This window comes from Nomascus leucogenys, chromosome 6 (genome assembly GCF_006542625.1).
Source record: "Nomascus leucogenys isolate Asia chromosome 6, Asia_NLE_v1, whole genome shotgun sequence".
Lineage (NCBI taxonomy): Eukaryota > Metazoa > Chordata > Mammalia > Primates > Hylobatidae > Nomascus > Nomascus leucogenys.
This window is the reverse complement of record NC_044386.1, coordinates 45,182,525-45,202,268: the sequence shown is the minus strand read 5'-3', so window position 1 is coordinate 45,202,268 and position 19,744 is coordinate 45,182,525. Positions and strand designations below refer to the sequence as shown.

At 38.2% G+C, this 19,744-nt stretch overlaps 1 protein-coding gene across 2 annotated transcripts in view; it reads right to left on the bottom strand.

Moving 5' to 3' along the window:
* Window positions 1-19,744, bottom strand: part of RFX7 (regulatory factor X7) — a 151,276-nt gene that overhangs the window by 10,854 nt on the left and 120,678 nt on the right. For both annotated transcript variants that reach the window (XM_030814055.1, XM_003266962.3), the window contains 3 exons: window positions 2,385-2,501; window positions 1,014-1,098; window positions 211-418 (listed from right to left, as the gene is read on the bottom strand). In XM_030814055.1, coding sequence (XP_030669915.1) covers window positions 211-418; window positions 1,014-1,098; window positions 2,385-2,501 — 410 coding nt within the window. The remainder of the gene's footprint in view (window positions 1-210; window positions 419-1,013; window positions 1,099-2,384; window positions 2,502-19,744) is intronic.

Below are 19,744 nucleotides of genomic sequence, written 5' to 3'. Positions count from 1 at the left end.
TATAGAAACATAGCATTAAGCTTTATAATGAAAGTATTGTTATTTTCTTGGCTCAACAAACCCATCTGAATTTAGTGTTAAGTGGAGTAAGAGTGAACTCATACAAGTACTAAAAGGATGAAGTTCTTTGATCTAACTCTTCTTTTGCTACCAATTCTAAATACAGTAATACCTCTGTCAGTTTTTAGCTTGTTCACAGTAATGTTGTACCTGCTGGTGCTGCTGCCATTACAGTTAGAGCTGCCATTGACTTGGTGCCTATATAGTGACTTTTTACAAGGAAGCGGGCTAATTCCAAGACGGTGTCAAATGGTTGGCTTAACACTTTCTGGGCCCACTCACACACAAGACGGCAAGCAGAAGAGATAACTTCTTCATCAATATTTTGAAGCTGCCCAGAAGGTTCAGCTCCTTCCAACTAGGCAAAGAAAAAAGGAAATGTTAACTTGTAAAAGACCAGAGAAATTAAATTGAAGCACGTTAAAGATATGTATTCTTAATTAGAAGATACAATATAAATCTGTGGGTTAAAGTAGTATGAATTGACCCACTGGCAGACATATAAGAGCTTTGCAAATAAGGGACTCATACCCACTAGTGCACAGTAGTCAGCAGCCTTGCGAATATAACATTTTAAATGGTTTTTAAACATACAAGAAGACTGATATTTTGAATCTTTATAATGTCAGTAAAACTATGCCAATAGCCACATATTTTTTCTAAAATTCCTATAAAACATATTACATGATGACTGACTTTTTCCTCTTGACTATACACACATATAGTCAATATATATTTTGGAAATATCAAGAAATCAGTAACTTCAAAACTTTTGTTCCCCCAAATTTCATGTTGACGTAGGTCATATACACTAACATTTTTCAGCCACTGTGTGATTTTTTTTTTCTTATTTGTAAAAAGCACAGTCGCTAGCCTTAACCAAATGAGACTTTGCAGGATGTTGATATAAAGGTACAATTTTACTTATTAAAAAGAAAAGGCTGAATTCTTACCCCATCTCCAGTTTTGTGAAAGTCAAGGTTGGGCAGTGTTGGCATATGAACAAAAGCTTTTTTTCTTAGTCCACTGTAGCAATATGTAATAAACAGTTAAGGTCTAAATATTCAAAATTAAATGAATTGCTTATACAGACAGCACTTTAGAAGTAACTATATGAAATGAGAAAAAAATCAACATGACATAACATCTACTTTCTGAATTCTTCAGTAAGAAAAACCTTAATATTAAAAACTTGGGACACTTTTACTCTTTTGAAACTGAAATGTCCTTTTAGAATGTTAAATACTACTGTCTTAAATGAAAGGATTCTCATCTGTTATAAATTTTATGAATAAATGTTCCTAATATGCTGTGCCAGCCACCAGTAACAAACAGGTCAGAAGGAAATGAATAGCCAGATGGAAACCTGGCACAGGGAAGGGAAACTTTAGCCCAGGGCACCGGGACAAAAACAACTCTTAAGAGTGTCACAAGGGCTTTAACCTTTTCGTTTCTCTTTTTCCACTGAAACATACAGGATTATCACCTGTAACATGCCAAAGACACATCAAAACATTTTTGTTTGCATTTGGGAAGCAAGAATAGGTCATGCAACAAGTGGTTAGAGAACACCTGGAACCATTTTAGAAAAGCAAGTTTCTTCCCTTCCCCTTCCTCTCTCATCTCCTCCATTTTATGCTCTGAAAAAAGGACAAGAGCTAAAGAGGGAGAAAATGGATGTAATCCTAATATGATACAAAGACCCTCTATTTTACAGTCTTCTTCTAAGAGGAGAAAGAACTATAATGAATTCTTAATTTTAATTTCCTTATTTCTGTTTGCTCCTAAGTATTTCTCCATCACAAGAAGGACCTTTTCTATACTCTGGCTTTAATTTTACTATGGGCTTTAAATGGATGGCTGAAAAATACTTGTACTGTAAGATTAGTGTTTCTGTTAAAGTTCCATAAGATTTTTTTTTTTGCCAAGGAGATCCCCTATGTTTCTAAATTAAAGGAAGAAAAGAAGATAAGCTAGCATCTTTCTCCACTTTTATTCATATAATTGTTAAATATATGGCAGGTCTCAAAACTTCTTACTGTTAAAACAAAGGAGATCAGACCATTAATAACACTTTACATTGATAGACTAAGGTAAAATCTATCACAATTCTAATCTATGAATAAACCATTATTTGCTATTTCTTTCACAGTGTGATAAATACCTGTGAAAGTTACATTTGCAATTATTCTACTTAATGCTTTTGAGTTGCTTTAATTTGAAGTTTATTTCTAAATAAAGTTGCCAGTTGAACTACAACAACAGATGTTCTATAACAAGTGAGAATGCAGAGATATTACTAAAACCATTCTGGTAAAGGATATTTAGATTTGCCTCTTGTGCCCAAACGGCGTGCCTTCATGTTTGGAAAGACGTTTTTCATGATCTTTCCAAAATCAGCAGCACTTAATGGATGATAACCAAGATTGTCACAATAGCTCCTGCAAAAGAAGGAAGGACCAATTTAGAGTGACAGAACTCAGAATTATATCGCGGGGTGCTATTTCAATACAATTTGATCCTTCTGACAAAGTGAAGCAAAGGATCTTTCAAGTCATTTACCACAACATCTATGATCATCACTCTTTGGTGATGCATGTTAACTCAGGTTTAGTTAGCTGGCTTCACCCTCAGGGTATACAGTCCTGCTTTCAATAACATTCCTAAATCTTTCAGTAAGATATAATGTTGGTACAAAGTTTTCGAATTACAATCCCAACCAGTGCTCATAAATGAATATATCCAGCTCAGCCAGTAGGGCTGTAAGTTTCCACATATGTATCAGGCTCACATACTGGGATAATTTCCAATATACATATCACGCACATCAGACAGAGATAATACTACTAGATGGTTTAAAATTTAGAAATGTGATATGTTTGAACTAAAAGGGACCCTATGAATACACCAACACTCTCATTTTACTGATAAGAGAAAAAACAGGCACGGGGAGAGGTTCCAAAGGTCCTAGTGTTATCCTCCTTCTATCCCCAGCATCCCTAGTATTGCCAGGAAAAAAGTTACTTTGTAAGACAGTAACTTCAAGTGGGATCTGGAGACACACCAAGTCTTAACTGCTACTGGAATCAGGTGTTCTGTTTTTCTCTAGAGCTGCCAGTCATAGGTAAAATGTCAATCCTCTACCAGTTCAGCAGCAGACCAAGGCCACACCTTATTCTGGCCACCAAGGCCTTTGGGAGAACCACTATCTGGGAAATATGAATGAAGAGGAAGCCAGAGGAATTCCCTTGTCTCCGCCTCACCTCTCATTTAGCATCAACCAGGACAGCTTCTTGATGAAGTCATGCAGAAAAGAAATGAAAACAACTGGAACACATGGTGGGCAGGGTGTAATGGAAACCAGGACTTGGGTCTTTTTGTAGATTGCTGAATGTCCTGATAACATCCCTAAAGTGACCTGAGCTCAAGAAGTTAAGTTGGGAGAGACTCAAGAGGAGGCAGAGACCCCTGGGAGACTTAATACAGAAGGAATAGGGGTAGGTCTGGAGACAATGGTATTTCTTGTCTGTCGCTTCCCTATTCCCACAGCAAATCCTGCATACCCCTGGGGGTTAGACGGGAAGGAGTAGCCCAGCAAACACATCACCAACAATGCTACGAGCAGAAAGGGAACTAAGTGTACTGAAAGTTTCCCATACAGGAGGTGTTAGCAGCCTCATATTTAAATTGAGACTAAACTTGATACTTTGAGGGCTCAGGGGGTCTTGCAAGGTTGAAGGTGCAAGGTGAAGAGGTAACTATTTTGGGTGCTGACAATGGAAATGAGCTGCATCAAATCATAACAATTTCAGAAGCAAGTTAAATTAGTTCTTTATGGTTCAAACCGGCACAAAAAGAAAATGAGAATGAGGCTCTTTTGCACCTCAGGGACTTGACCCATGTTGGTTCCTCTACCTGGAACATTACTTTTCTTATCTTTCAAGTCTCTGCTTAAATTTTATGATTTTTGAAAGGATCTCTTCTGACTAAAGCAATGTCCTCATGCCACACCCTCATCATGTTCCCTATCAGTGTGATCTGTTTCTTTTCTTTGCATGAGTTACAATCACATAATAGTTAATTTGTCTTCATCACATTAAAAGACTTAAAAAAGCAAAGAAGAAACATTGCCCCCCTCTGGATCCTAGGACAGCACTGGCAGAAATGGGCCTAAAAAACTGAAATCAAATAAACAGAGGCAGTGTAATGAGACATTTGAGAGATAATATATCCATTCTATTCTCCCTCTGTGTTTCAGATTTTGATTATTTTTTTTTTTCATTACGTTAGTAAACCAAAATTTTTTACTTTGGCAGAAGGGGTAGGAGAAAGGTTGGCAAAAGAAGTAATGTTAAGTATCATCGACCTAAAGACATAAAGTGAGCAAAATTAATATAGTAAGTAAGTTTATTTGGGCCAAGATTGAGGACTGCAGACTGAGAAATGCTGAGAAGTGCTCCAGAGAATGAAGGAGAGGCTCATGTTTTTAAAGAAAAAAAGGACGGGGGCAATTACAAAACTTGTTTGTCAAGAATTCTCATTGGTGTAGAGAAATAGCTGATTAGTAATTGGCTATACATTGTTGAACTATAGGATATGAGTTATGGTGCCTAGCATATGGCATTGTTAGGTTAGTTTATGGTTACTTGGTGGTGACAGTCTAAAGTCCATACAGCAGGCAGATTACTTAGCTCAAAGAGGGGAGTGAGAGATGACTACTTTCACATTTTAATGCCCCACTGGGCCCAGTAATTTAAAAGAGCTCACATTCCTCAGATAAAAAGTTTCTTGTCTTTCTTGGTATCCAGATGACCAATGCCCATTTGTTTTTCAAATACAATTTATATTGTGTGGTTATTTCACAAAGTCATCCAATTCCATCTGGTTTTTGATACTTATTCTACCTTTTGGAAGGATATAACAACCTCATTGTCAAATACACTGGTGGATAAATATTAAAAGTACTTTGTAGACATATAAGTAGCTCAAATTATTCCTCCTGAATCATGTCAGAAGAAAATTGCCTATGATTCAAAACTTTATGCTCTGATAACTCATTTCAAACAGAAAATAAAGAGGGCATCAATGTAAAAACAACAAGAACAATACCTAGAATAGGTTCACAATTTCTTTAATTTTGTGAAATGTTAGAAATGAAAAAAATAAATCAGAAGTTGTACAGTTCAACTTCCTGCCAGATGTAGAAATGGTCATACTCCTAAATGATGGGTTACCTCAACATGAACCCTTCTTTGATGGGGAGGACTCTTTATTGTGAGGTGGCCTATCCAATTTCTAGTGGTTATAATTTTTAAAGAAAAAGAATTTCAATAGGACACCTTTCCCCATTAAGAAAAATCTAGATATTCAATGATTCTTTTAAAAATCTAATTTAGTAAGTATTTACATATTTATTCAATTTTGTGCTATATAACAAACCATTGGTCATTCCAGGCCATGTGGAGATCTTGGTTAGTTTACATCTCATTTTCCTGCTTCATAACATTAACTGCAGGTTGACCAAGCAAGACACAGTGTCAATTAACTCTTAACTCTGTCAGAGTATACTTTGCAAGACTCAAAAAAGGGTGAGGAACGGAGAATGTTCTGTTCACGCAATCACTAACACTCCAATGTCATTTTAAAAATGAAATAATTTCACACCAGTAATCCCATCACTTTGGGAGGCCGAGGCAGGCGGATCACGAGGTCAGGAGATCGAGACCATCCTGGCTAACATGGTGAAACCCTGCCTCTACTAAAAATACAAAAAATTAGCTGGGTGTGGTGGCGGGTGCCTGTAGTCTCAGCTACTTGGTAGGCCGAGGCAGGAGAATGGCGTGAACCCAGGAGGCGGAGCTTGCAGTGAGCCGAGATCGCGCCACTGCACTCCAGCCTGGGCAACAGAGCAAGACTCTGTCTCGAAAAAAAGAAAAAAAAAAAGAAAGAATTGTTTTTTTTTCCTCTTGCTCCTTGTTTAAAAGTACATTTTTAAGCCTGAAATTAAGTCTAATATTCAGTATGACTATGAACACATCACTCAAAATCCATGGTAACAATTCAGTCTTTAATATTCATTCATGTCACTTACAAATTCAATTGTACAAGTTAAAGGTAAACATTGTTTAATGGTACAAAAATATATTTAAAAAAAAGAATCACAAAAGACTTGTGGTAAAATATAGTCATGGGATACCTAACCATACCTGACATTTTTTGAGTGCTTTCTTTGTGTTAAATCATTTAATCCTCTCAACAACCTTAGGACAGGTAGTTTTATTAAACATATTTTATAGATGAGGAACTTGCACAGAGAGGTGCACTAATCCCTTTATTTAACAGATGAGGTATTTTTATTGCTAATTGATAACTATAAGCATACTGAATGAATAAAGAAGAATCAAATAGCAACAAAAAATGATGCAGGCGATATCGCCACTGATCCCACAGATAAAACAATAAAAAATGATAATAAACCAATAAAAAATGATACAGGGGATATCGCCACTGATCCTACAGAAATACAACTACCATCAGAGAATACTATAAATACCTCTACACAAATAAACTAGAAAATCTAGAAGAAATGGAAAAATTCCTGGACACATACACCCTCCCAAGACTAAACCAGGAAGAAGCTGAATTTTTGAATAGACCAATAACAGGTTCTGAAATTGAGGCAGTAATAAATAGCCTACCAACCAAAAAAAGCCCAGGACCAGATGGACTCAAAGCCAAATTCTACCAGAGGTACAAAGAGGAGCTGGTACCATTTCTTCTGAAACTATCCCAAATAATTGAAAAGGAAGGACTCCTCCCTAACTCATTTTATGAGGCCAGCATCATCCTGATACCAAATCCTGGCAGAGACACAACAAAAAACTTCAGGCCAGTATCCCTGATGAACATCAATGCAAAAATCCTCAATAAAATACTGGCAAACTGAATCCAGCAGCACATCAAAAAGCTTATCCACCACCATCAAGTCAGCTTCATCCCTGGGAAGCAAGGTTGGTTCAACATACGCAAATCAATAAATGTCATCCATCACATAAACAGAACCAATGACAAAAACCACATGATTCTCTCAATAAATGCAGAAAAGGCCTTTGAAAAACATCGATATCCCTTTATGTTAGAAACTCTCAATAAACTAGGTATTGATGGAACATATCTCAAAATAGTAAGAGCTATTTATGACGAACACAGCCAATATCATACTGAATGGGCAAAAGCTGGAAGCGTTCCCTTTGAAAACCAGCACAAGACAAGAACGTACTCTTACCACTCCTATTCAACATAGTACTGGAAGTTCTGGCCAGGGCAATCAGGCAAGAGAAAGAAAGAAAGGATATTTAAATAGGAAGAGACAAAGTCAAACTGTCTCTATATGCAGACGACATGATCCTATATTTAGAAAACCCCATCGTCTCAGCCCAAAAACTCTTTAAGCTGATAAGCAACTTCAGCAAAGTCTCAGGATACAAAATCAATGTGCAAAAATCACAAGCATTCCTATACATCAACAATAGACAAGCAGAGAGCCAAATAATGAATGAACTCCCATTCACAATTGCTACAGAGAATAAAATACCTAGGAATACAGCTAACAAGGGAAGTGAAGGACCACTTCAGGAACTACAAACCTATTTAAGAAATGGTACTGGGAAAACTGGCTAGCCATATGCAGAAAACTGAAACTGGACCCCTTCCTTACACTTCTTTATACACAAATTTACTCAAGATGGATTAAAGACTTAAATGTAAAACCCCAAACCATAAAAACCCTAGAAGAAAATCTAGGCAATACCATTCAGGACATAGGCGTGGGAGAAGATTTTATGAAGAAATCGCCACAAGCAATTCCAACAAAAGCTAAAATTGACAACTGGGATCTAGTTAAACTAAAGAGCTTCTGCACAGCAAAAGAAACTATCAACAGAGCGAACAGACAATCTATAGAATAAGAGAAAATTTTTGCAATCTACCTATTGGACAAAGGTCTAAGATCCAGAATTTACATGGAACTTAAATTTACAAGATAAAAACAAACAACCCCATCAAAAAGTGGGCAAAGGACATAAACAGACACTTCTCAAAAGAAGATATTTATGCAACCAACAAAAATATGAAAAAAATCTCAACTTCACTGATCATTAGAGAAATGCAAATCAAAACCACAATGAGATACCATCTCATGCCGGTCAGAATGGTGATTATTAAAAAGTCAAGAAACAACAGATGCTGGCAAGGATGTGGAGAAATAGGAACACTTTTACACTGTTGGTGGGAATGGGAATGTAAATTAGTTCAAGCATTGTGGAAGACAGTGTGGAGCTTCCTCAAGGATCTAGAACTAGAAATACCATTTGACTCAGCAATTCCATTACTGGGTATATACCCAAAGGAATATAAATCATTCTATTATAAAGACACATGCACATGTATGTTTACTGCAGCACTATTCACAATAGCAAAGACATAGAATCAACCCAAATGCCCATCAATGATAGACTGGATAAAGAAAATGTGGTACATATACACCATGGAATACTATGCAGCCATTAAAAGGAATGAGATCATGTCCTTTGCAGGGACATGGATGAAGCTGGAAGCCATCATCCTCAGCAAACTAATGCAGGAACAGAAAACCAAACACTGTATGTTCTTACTCATAAGTGGGAGCTGAACAATCAGAACACGTGGACACAGGGAGGGGAACAACACACACCATGGCCTGTTGTGGGGGCAGTGAGGGGAGGGAAGAGCATTAGGACAAATAGCTAATGCATGCAGGGCTTAATACCTAGGTGACGGGTTGACAGGTGCAGCAAACCACCATGGCACATGTTTACCTATGTAACAAACCTGCACATTCTGCACATGTATCCCGGAATGTAGAGTAAAATAAAATTAAAAAAAAAAAAGCAAACTGAATGCTTGTACTGTAACCAAAATTACATCATTAAATTTTTTCCCTAATATTTTTAAAAACAATTTATTAAGAATTATCAATTTTCTATTAAAAGGACTCTTAAGACTTACCTAGACCCATAATGTTATTTTAGTGAGTCTTAGTATTCAAATATTATAAATGACAATAAAAGATATGGGAATTTTGGGAGGTCCCAAAGACATGGTAGAATTACATTGCCTTAAAAGTATTAATCAAACAAAACATTTGCTAGACAATCTGAAAGACAAATGAAGTAAAAGTAATATGGTCAAATATCTAATTAGCTTGAGCCTTAGAAAGTGGTTGTGGTAATCCTCCCTTATTTTTAAGGAGTAAACAGATCTTAAGACTCTGGAGAGAAAATTCTTCAAAAGTGCCTGACCCTAACCATAAAGAAATTGGTCTTTTTCAGTTGGGCGTGGTGGCTCATGCCTGTATTCCTAGCACTCTGGGAGGCTGAGGTGGGCGACTGCCTGAGCTCAGGAGTTCAGGACCAGCCTGGGCAACATGGTGAAACCCTGTCTCTACTAAAAATACAGAAAAAAAAAATTAACTGAGCATGGTGGCGGGCACCTGTAATCCCAGTTACTTGGGAGGCTGAGGCAGGAGAATCGCTTTAACCCAGGAGGTGGAGGTTGCAGTGACCAGAGATCACGCCACTGCACTCCAGCCTAGGCAACAGAGTGAAACTCTGTCTCAAAGAAAAGGAAAAGAAAAAGAAAAAGAAAAAAGAAATTTACCTTTTTCGTATTGTTCTGTGTTTTGGGCAGAACAATGATACAGCATGTAGAACAATGATAGTAGTACTAGTAAGCTGATCCTAGACTAGGATCATACTAATATATCACCTTTGAAACTCACTGATAATGCTTTTTTTTGTAGTAACTATACAATGAACAATATATCTGAAAGATTGCTTGAAGTCAAAACTAAAGAAGAGTTAAATTATTTACAGATAAAAAATTATCATGTATGACCTCCTTAACCAGGACTTGCCTTTCCTTTCCATCATTTTGGCTAATAATCCTACAAAAAAGATTCAGTCATGGTGAATCATGATTCACAGGTTAAGAACCTTGACCTGAAGTTTATAAATTACTAATAAAAATCCCATAGTTTATGAAGTCATCTGATAAATCCTCAAGATTTTAAAAAGAAATTTGTGTCTTAATCACAGTAAAAAGTAAATCTTAAAGGCTTGAGTTCTCATGGCCTATGAAGAAGCCATTTAAAATGACTATTCTTTTTTTATTTTTATTTTTGAGACAGAGTCTCGCTCTGTTGCCCAGCCTTGAGTGCAATGGCGTGATTTCTGCTCACTGCAACCTCCACCTCTGGCTTCAAGCAATTCTCCTGCCTCAGCCTCCCGAGTATCTGGGATTATAAGCGCCCACCACCATGCCCAGCTAATTTTTTGTATTTTTGCTAGAGACAGGGATTTGCCATGTTGGCCAGGCTGGTCTCGAACTCCTGACCTCAGGTGATCTGCCTACCTCTGCCTCCCAAAGTGCTGGGATTACAGGGGTGAGTCACTGCGCCCAGCTAAAATGACTATTCTTTTTTTTATCGTATGATTCCATTTATATGAAATATCTACAGTACAGAAATCCATACAGACAGAAAGATTTATAGTTGACACGTGTGTGGTGGAGGCGGAAACTGGGACTGTCTGCTTAATGTATTCAGGCTTTTAAAAAATGACTATTCTTTTGGTGAATTTGGATTGTTATTTTTAAAGCAAAGACACACACACATATATGTGATAAATATATTGATCATATTCTACATATAGTATGAGCTCTCTTTGTATACATACTTTCATTTTTGGATTGCCTGAGGTCTCCTTTGTTTTAAATTAACTGCATATAGGCCCGGCACGGTGGCTCAGGCCTGTAATCCCAGCACTTTGGGAGGCTGAGGCGGGTGGATCATGAGATCAGGAGATCGAGACCATCTGGCTAACAAGGTGAAATCCCATCTCTACTAAAAATATAAAAAAACAATTAGCCGGGCGTGGTGGTGGGTGCCTGTAGTCCCAGCTACGTGGGAGGCTGAGGCAGGAGAATGGTGTGAACCTGGGAGGCAGAGCTTGCAGTGAGCCGAGATCGTGCCACTGCACTCCAGCCTGGGCCGACAGAGCGAGACTCCATTTCAAAAAAAAAAATTAACTGCATATAAAATGTTCAGATTTATAATTATCGACAGTAACTACCTATAGATTAAGAATTAACAAACATTGAAAGAAGGGGCCTTGACCCAGTAAATTCCTGAGTAACCCATCTGTCATCTTTGAATTTCCATCCAGATCCAATTATACTACACTTAGTTCTTCAATAGTTGGCAACATTTCTGAACTCACGTTAGTAAAAAGATAAATTCAAATTTTCACAAGGTTGTATACATGAAAACAAAAAAAGCCAAGAGACCCTAGTGTCATCTGATGTAATCATACCATTTTGTAGATGAGAAAACTAAGGAAGAGAGAGGTAAAGATGGTTTGTAAAATGGTTTGTAAGATGGTTTGTAGTTAAATAAGTGGTTCTTTACTAATGACTCAGGTAGAATGTCACACAATCAGTACTCAATACATATTTGTTGACTGGTTGCACTACAACATTTTCAAAAGGTTCCTTCTGAAGAACACTGATCAGCCCTCAATTTTACTTTTCTGCATAAAATCTTAATAAATACATACAGCTGTAATGTAAACAGTATGACATTCTTATAGAATCTGTGTCAGTAGAAAATGAGTGAGATGTAGTTACCTACCATTAATGAATGTATAGAAGAGGTGAGAAAAAAGGACAGAGACTTAAATTCTTCTCCGCAGAAGACAATACCCAATTGGCCCAAGAAAGGCACTCAACTTCATTAGTCATCAGGGAAATGCAAGTTAAAACTACAATGGAAAAAAGGATAATGTCCATACACAGTAGAATGAGCTAAGAAATTATGGTATATATTCACAAGTGGAATACTACATAGCAGTGTGAATGAATAAACTAAAATGCATAAATTGTACAAACACTGTACAGTTGTACAAACAAATTGTACAAATATTGAGTAAAAAAGCCAGATAAAAAATATAGTATATTGTATAATATCATTCATGTAATGTTCAAAAACAAGCAAAGCTAGCCTGTGGCATTAGAAGCCAGGACAGAAGTTACCCTTGACAAGAGAGAGGTGCTGGTAAAGAGAGTGAGTATAAGAGGATATGAGGCAGGATTATGGCAATGTTTGCTTTCTGAATCTGGATGCTGGTAATACGAGGGTATTCATTTTGTAAAGATTTGTCAAGCTGTAAACTTATAATCTGTATATTTTTTTCTGTGTGTATGTTACTTTCCAATAAAAGTTACATAGAGTACTGTAAATAAAATGCCATGCCTGAGCTAGAACTAAGGGTCTAATATACGGAGAAAGCAGATCTAAACTGGGCCTTAGAGAACAAGTAGATTTAATCATATGGGTGTTAGGGTGGGAGGAGGGTGAGGCAGGTCTATTTCATGTAGAGGAAAGAATATGAACAAAAACCGAGAAGAGCAGCATGTGGTTTTGAAACTAAGAATTTCAAAAAAGCTAACGTGTAGACTTATGTACAGTGAACAGATCAGGGTAATTAGCATATCTATCATCTTAAACATCTGTCATTTATTTGTGTTGGGAACATTCAATATCCTCCGCACTACTTCAAAGTATATACCACTGTTAAGCAAAGTCATCTTTCAGTACTATACAATTTATTCCTCCTATCTAGCTCTAATTTTGTATCTTTTAACCACTCTCTTCCTATCCCCATCCCCTTTCCCAGCACCTAGTATCTTCTGTTCTACCTTTTACTTCTATGAAAGGAACTTTTATCAACTTCCACATATGAGTGAGAGCATGCAGCATTTAACTTTGTTCCCAGTTTATTTTACTTAACATAATGACCTCCAGATCCATTCACGTTGCTGCAAGTGACAGGATCTTATTTTTAATGGCTAAACAGTATTCCATTGTGTACCCATACATTTTGCTTATTCACTCATCTGTTGGACACTTAGGTTGATTCTTTATCTTGGGTATAATGAATAGTGTTGCAATAAACCATGGGGGTGTTAGATGTCTCTTTGATATATAGATTTCTTTCCTTTGGCTAAATGCTCAGCAGTAGGACTGCTGGATCATATGATAGTCCTATCTATCTATCTATCTATCTATCTATCTATCTATCTATCTATCTATCATCTATGTACACATATTTTAAAAATTCTTGTGAGTATATATTAGGCATATATATATATGGGGTATATGGGATACTCTGATATAGGCATACAATGTGTAATAATCACATCAGGGTAAATGGGGTATCCATCACCTTGAGCATTTATTCTTTGTGTTACAAACAATCCAGTTATACTCTTTTGGTTATTTTAAAATGTACAATTTAATTATTCTTGACTATCATCACCCTGTTGTGCTATCAAATACTAGATCTTATTCATTCCTTCTAACTATGTTTTTGTATCCATCAACCATCCTCACTTCACTACCGTGCCCCCACTACCCTTCCAAGCCTCTGGTAACCATCATTCTACTCTATCTCCATGAGTTCAATTATTTTAATTTTTAGCTCCCACAAATAAGTGAGAACATATGATGTTTGTGTTCCTGTAAATGGTTTATTTCACTCAACATAGTGACCTCCAGTTCCATCCATGTGATTGCAAATGATACGATCTCATTCTATTTTTATGGCTGAATAGTACTCCATCTTGCATATGTGCTACATTCTCTTTATCCATTCATCTGTTGATAGACACTTAGGTTGCTTCCAAATCTTGGTTATTGGGAATAGTGCTGCGATAAACATGGGAGTGCAGATATTGATATCCAGATTTCCTTTCTTTTGGATATATACCTAGCAGTGGGATTGCTAGATCATATGGTAGCTCTATTTTTAGTTTATTGAAGAACCTCCAAACTATTCTCTACAGTAGCTTTACTAACTTATATTCCCACCAACAGTGTATGAAGGTTTCCTTTCCTCCACATCCTTGTCATTGTTTGTTATTGTCTGTCTTTTTGATAAAAGTCATTTGAACTGGGGTGAGATTATATATTGCTGTTTTGATTTGTATTTCTCTAATGAACAACGATGTTGAGTACCTTTTCACATGCCTTTTTGCCATCTGTATGTCTTCTGAGAAATGTCTATGTAGGTCTTTTGCCCATTTTAAATCAAATTATTAGATTTTTTTTTCTACAGAGTTGTTTGAGCTCCTTCTATATTCTGGTTATTAATCCCTTGTCAGACGGAAAGTTTGCAAATAATTTCCCCATTCCGTGGGTTATCTCTTCACTTTGTTAACTGCTTTCTTTGCTGTGCAGCTTTTTAACTGCATGTGATCCCATCTGTCCACTTCCGCTTTGGTTGCCTGTGCTTGTAGGGTATTGCTCAAGAAATTTTTGCACAGTGCAAGGTCCTGGAGTTTCCCTAGTGTTTTCTTATAGTAGTTTCATAGTTTGAGGTCTTAGATTTAAGTCTTCAGTCCACTTTGATATCATTTTAGTATAGGGCAAGAGATAGGGGTCTAGATTCATTCTTCTACATAAGGATATCCAGTTTTCCCAGCATCATTTATTGAAGAGACCATACATTTCCCCAATGTATGCTTGTGGCATCTTTGTTGAAAATGAGTTCACTGGCTGGGTGCGGTGGCTTACGCCTGTAATCCCAGCACTTTGGGAGGCCGAGGCAGGCGGGTCAAATGAGGTCAGGAGTTCAAGACCAGCCTGGCCAACATGGTGAAACCCTGTCTCTACTAAAAATACAAAAAAAAAATTAGGCATGGTGGTGCGTGCCTATAGTTCCAGCTACTTGGGGGCTGAGGCAGAAGAATCGCCTGAACCTGGGAGGCGGAGGCTGCAATGAGCTGAGATTGCACCACTGCACTCCAGCCTGGGTGATAAAGTGACATTGCATCTCCAAAAAAAAAAAAAAAAGAAAGAAAATGAGTTCACTGTAGATGTATGAATTTGTTTCTGGGTTCTCTATTCTGTTCTATTGGTCTATGTGTCTGTTTTTATGCCAGTACCATGCTTTTTTGGTTACTACAGCTCTATAGTATAATTTGAAGGTAATGTGATTAGTCCAGTTTTGTTCTTTTTGCTTAGGATACCTCTGGCTATTCTGGGTCTTTTAATATAAATTTGGGATAGTTTTTTCTATAATATTTCTGTGCAGAATGTCACTGGTATTTTGATAGGGGCTTCATTCAATCTGTAGATTGCTTTGGTAGTATAATTATTTTAATAATGATTCAATCCATGAACATGGAACGCCTTTACATTCTGTGTCCCCTTCAATTTCTTTCATCAATGTTTTATAGTTTTCATTGTAGACATCTTTCACTTCTTTGGTTAAGTAAATTCTTAGGTATTTAATTTTATTTGTAGCTATTGTAAATAGGATTACTTTCTTGATTTCTTTTTCAGATTGTTCACAGTTGGCAAATAGGAATGCTACTGATTTTTGTATGTTGATATTGTATCCTGCAACTTTACTGAATTTATCCATTCTAACAGTTTTTTGGTGGCGTCTTTAGATTTTTCCAATATAAAATCATATCATCTATAGAGATAATTTGACCCTTCATTTCCAGTCTGGATGCCCTGTTTCTTTTTCTTGTCTGATTGCTCTAGCTAGCACTTCTAGTACTATTTGAATAAAAGTGGCGAAAGTGGGCATCCATGTCATGTTCCAGATCTTAGAGGAAAGGCTTTCAGTTTTTCCTCTTTCAGTATGATACTAGCTATGGGTCTGTCACATGTCTTTTATTATGTTAAGGTATGTTCATTCTATGCCCAGTTTTTTGAGGGTTTTTATCATGAAGAGATGTTGAATTTTATGAAGTAGTTTTTCATTTCTTGCTTTTTATTTTTCTATGTACCTGTTGTATGTTTTTAGATTTGAGGTTACCATGAGGCTTGCAGATAATATCTTACAATGTATTAAACTGATAACAAATTATTGGATTGCATAAACAAACAAGCCAAAAGAGAACTAATAAAACCTTTATACTCAAATATTGTCTCCCCATTTAAAAACTTGTTGTTTCTATTTATATTTTATTGTACCATGACTTGAAAAGTTGTGTAGTTATTGTTTTTGATTGTTTCATCTATTAGTCTTCCTATGAGTAGTTTACACACCACAATTACAGTGTTATAATAGTCTGTGTTTTTTTCTGTGTATATACTATTACCACTGAGTTTTGTACCGTCACATGATGTCTTACTGCTCGACAGTCTTTTCTTTCAGATTGGAGAACTGTGTTTGGCATTTCTTGTATGCCAAGTCTGATGTTAATGAAATCCCTAAGCTTTCATTTGTCTGTGAAAATCTTTTTATTTCCTTCCTGTTTGAAAGATATTTTCACTGGGTATACTATTCTAGGGTAAAATATTTTTCCCTTCAGCACTTCAGATATGTCATGCCACTCTCTCCTGGATTGCAAGGTTCCCACTGAAAAGTCTGCTGCCAGATATACTGGAGGTCCATTGTAGGTTATTTGCTTGTTTTATCTTGCTGCTTTTAGAATCTTTCTTTATCCTTTACCTCTTTGTATAGGGCAAGAGATATGGGTCTATCAATGTCCTCAGATAGGAATTTGATTATAAATGCCTTGAGGTAGTCTTCTTTGGGTTGAATCTGCTCAGTTTTCTGTAACTTTCTTGTACCTGGATATTGGTATCTTTCTCTAGGTTTTGGAAGTTCTCTGTTATTATCTCTTTGAATAAACTTTCTATTCCTATCTCTCTCTCTACCTCCTCTTTAAGGCCAATAGCTCTTAGACTTGGCTTTTGGAGGCTATTTTCTAGATCTTGTAGGTGTGCTTCATTCTTTTTTAATTTTTTTTTGTCTCCCTCTGACTGTGTATGTTCAAATAACCTGTTTCAGGGTCACTAATTCTTTCTTTTTGATCAATTCTGCTAGTAAGAGACTCTGATGCATTCTTCAGTGTATTAATTGCATTTTTCAACTCCAGAATTTGCTTTTTAAAAATTATTGAATCTCTGTTAAATTTGTTGGATAGGATTCTGAATTCCTTCTCTGTGTTTTCTTGAATTTATTTGAGCTTCCTCAAAAGAGCAATTCTGAACTCTCTTTTTGAAAGGTCACATATCTCTGTCTCTCCAGGATTGGTCCCTGGTGCTTTACTTAGTTCGTTTGGTGAGGTCATGTTTTTCTGAATGGTCTTGATGCTTGTGAATGTTCATCAGTGTCTGGATATTGAAGAGTTAGATATTTATTGTAGTGTTCACAGTATGGGCTTGTTTGTACCCATTCTACTGCAAAAGACTTTGCAGGTATTCGAAGGGACTTTTGTGCTGTGATCTGCTTTTGGCCACCACAGAGATATCTGCATTTGGGGGCATTACAAGTCCAGTAACGTGGTTCTTGCAGATTCACAGAGGTACCACATTGATGGTCTTGGACAAGGTCTGGAAGAATTCTGTGCATTACCATGCAGAGATTCTTGTTCTCTTCCCTTATTTTCTCCCAAACAAATGGAGTCTCTCCCTCTCTCTAGGCTGAAATGCCTGGAGCTGGGGGAGTGGTGACACAAGCAGCCCTGTGACCATCACTACTGGGTCTGTGCTGGGTTAGACCTGAAACAAGCATAGCACTGGGTATTGCCCAAGGCTCACCGTTACCACTACAGGGCTACCATTTATGTTCTCACTCAAGCCCTAGGGCTCTACAATCAGCAGTTTGTGAAGCCAGCCAGTCTTTTGTTCTTGCCTTCAGGGTTGTGAGTTGCCCCAGACCCCAGGTGGGTCCAGAGATGCTATCCAGGAGCAGGATTTGGATCCAGAAACCTTAGAAATCTACCTGGTGCTTTATCCTACTGTGGTTAAGCTGGCACCCAAACCACAAGACAAACTCCTTCCCACTCTTCCTTCCCCATTCCCCAGTCAGAGGAGTCTCTCCCCACGTCCACCACCACAGGCCCACACGGAGTACTGCCAGGGTACTGCCAATGTTCACTTAAGGCCCAAGAGCTCTCCAGTCAGCTTGTGGTGAATGCTCTCAAATCTGGGACTCACCCTTCAGATGATATTTCTCACCCTTGGATGGTATTCGAGAAATACCATCTAAGAGCCAAATACCATAGGTCGACAAAAACCATCTAAGAGCCAAGGCCTGGAATCGGGGACCCCAAAAGCCCTCTTGGTGGTCTTCCCCACTGTGGCTGGGCTGGCACCTAAGCAGCAAAACAAAATCCGCTTTATTCTTCCCTCTGCTTTTTCCAAGCAGAAGTCTTGCCTTGTAGCCACCACAGTTGTAAATACACTGGGTCACACTTGAAGCCAGAATGTCTCAGAATCTCACCTAAGACCTCTGGCATGTACAACCTGGTTACCACTGCTAATTACTCAGGGCCCAAAGGCTCTTTAGTCAGCAAGTGATGAATCCTGCCAGGACTGGGTCCTTCCCATCAATGTAGTGGGTTCCCTTCTGGCCCAGGGTGTGTCTAGAAATGTCATCTGGGAGCTACAGCCTGAAATGGAGGTCTCAAGACTCTGCCTGGCCCTATACTACTGTGGCTGAACTGGTATTTAAGCTTTAAGATAAAGTCCTCTTCACGTTTCCCTCTCCTCTCCTCAAGTGGAAGGAAGGGGTTCTTTCAGAGCTGCAAGCTTTGCTGCCTCAGGTTGAGGGAAGGCTGATGCAGGCACTCCCTTGGCCACCCTGGCTGGTGTCTCAATAGGTGGTATGTCCCCCAAGTCCACTGGTTCCGAGCCCAGCAAAGCACTAGGAGTTGCCTATACATTGCAGTCCTTGTGGTCTAGACTGCCTTTCAAGTTTATTTAGGACTCCAGAGCACTTTAGCCTGCAGTGGTGAGGCTTGTGGGAACTCAATTTCCAACCACTGGGATGAGAGATTTCCCTTCCGGCTAGGGCTGGTCTGAATGCTCTTTCCACGGGAGCTGACTGAGTTCTGCCCACTGTTGGCAGCACTGAGTTCCAATGCAAAGTTCCACAACTGCTGCACTCTCTCTCCTGCAAGTGGACTCGTTCTCCATGGCAGGTGCTGGGAGATGGGGGAGAGGTGGTGTCAGCAATTCAAGACTTTATTCTACCTTCTTCAGTGTCTCTTTCAACTTAAAACCAGGTACTATGATCATTCACCTGATTTCTGGTTCTTACGTTTTTTTGTGTGTGTAGATAATTGTTAAATTTGGTGTTCCTGCAGGGAGGATGATCAGTGGAGGCTTCTATTTGGCCATCTTGGTACACCTCTCTGTATTTTTAAGAAACATCTGCCGGGCGCAGTGGCTCACACCTGTAAGCCCAACACTTTGGGAGGCCGAGGTGGGCGGATCACAAGGTCAGGAGATGGAGACCATCCTGGCTAACACGGTGAAACCCCATCTCTACTAAAAATACAAAAACTTAGCCAGGCATGGTGGCGGGAGCCTGTAGTCGCAGCTACTAGGGAGGCTGAGGCAGGAGAATGGTGTGAACCCGGGAGGCGGAGCTTGCAGTGAGCCGAGATCGTGCCACTGCACTCCAGCCTGGGTGACAGAGCGAGACTCTGTCTCCAAAAAAAAAAACCAAACAAACAAAAAAAACAAAAACAAAGAAACATCCATACTGTTCTCCATAGCGGCTGTACTTTACATTCCCACCAACAGTGTGTAAGTGTTCCCTTTTCTTTGCATCCTCTCCAG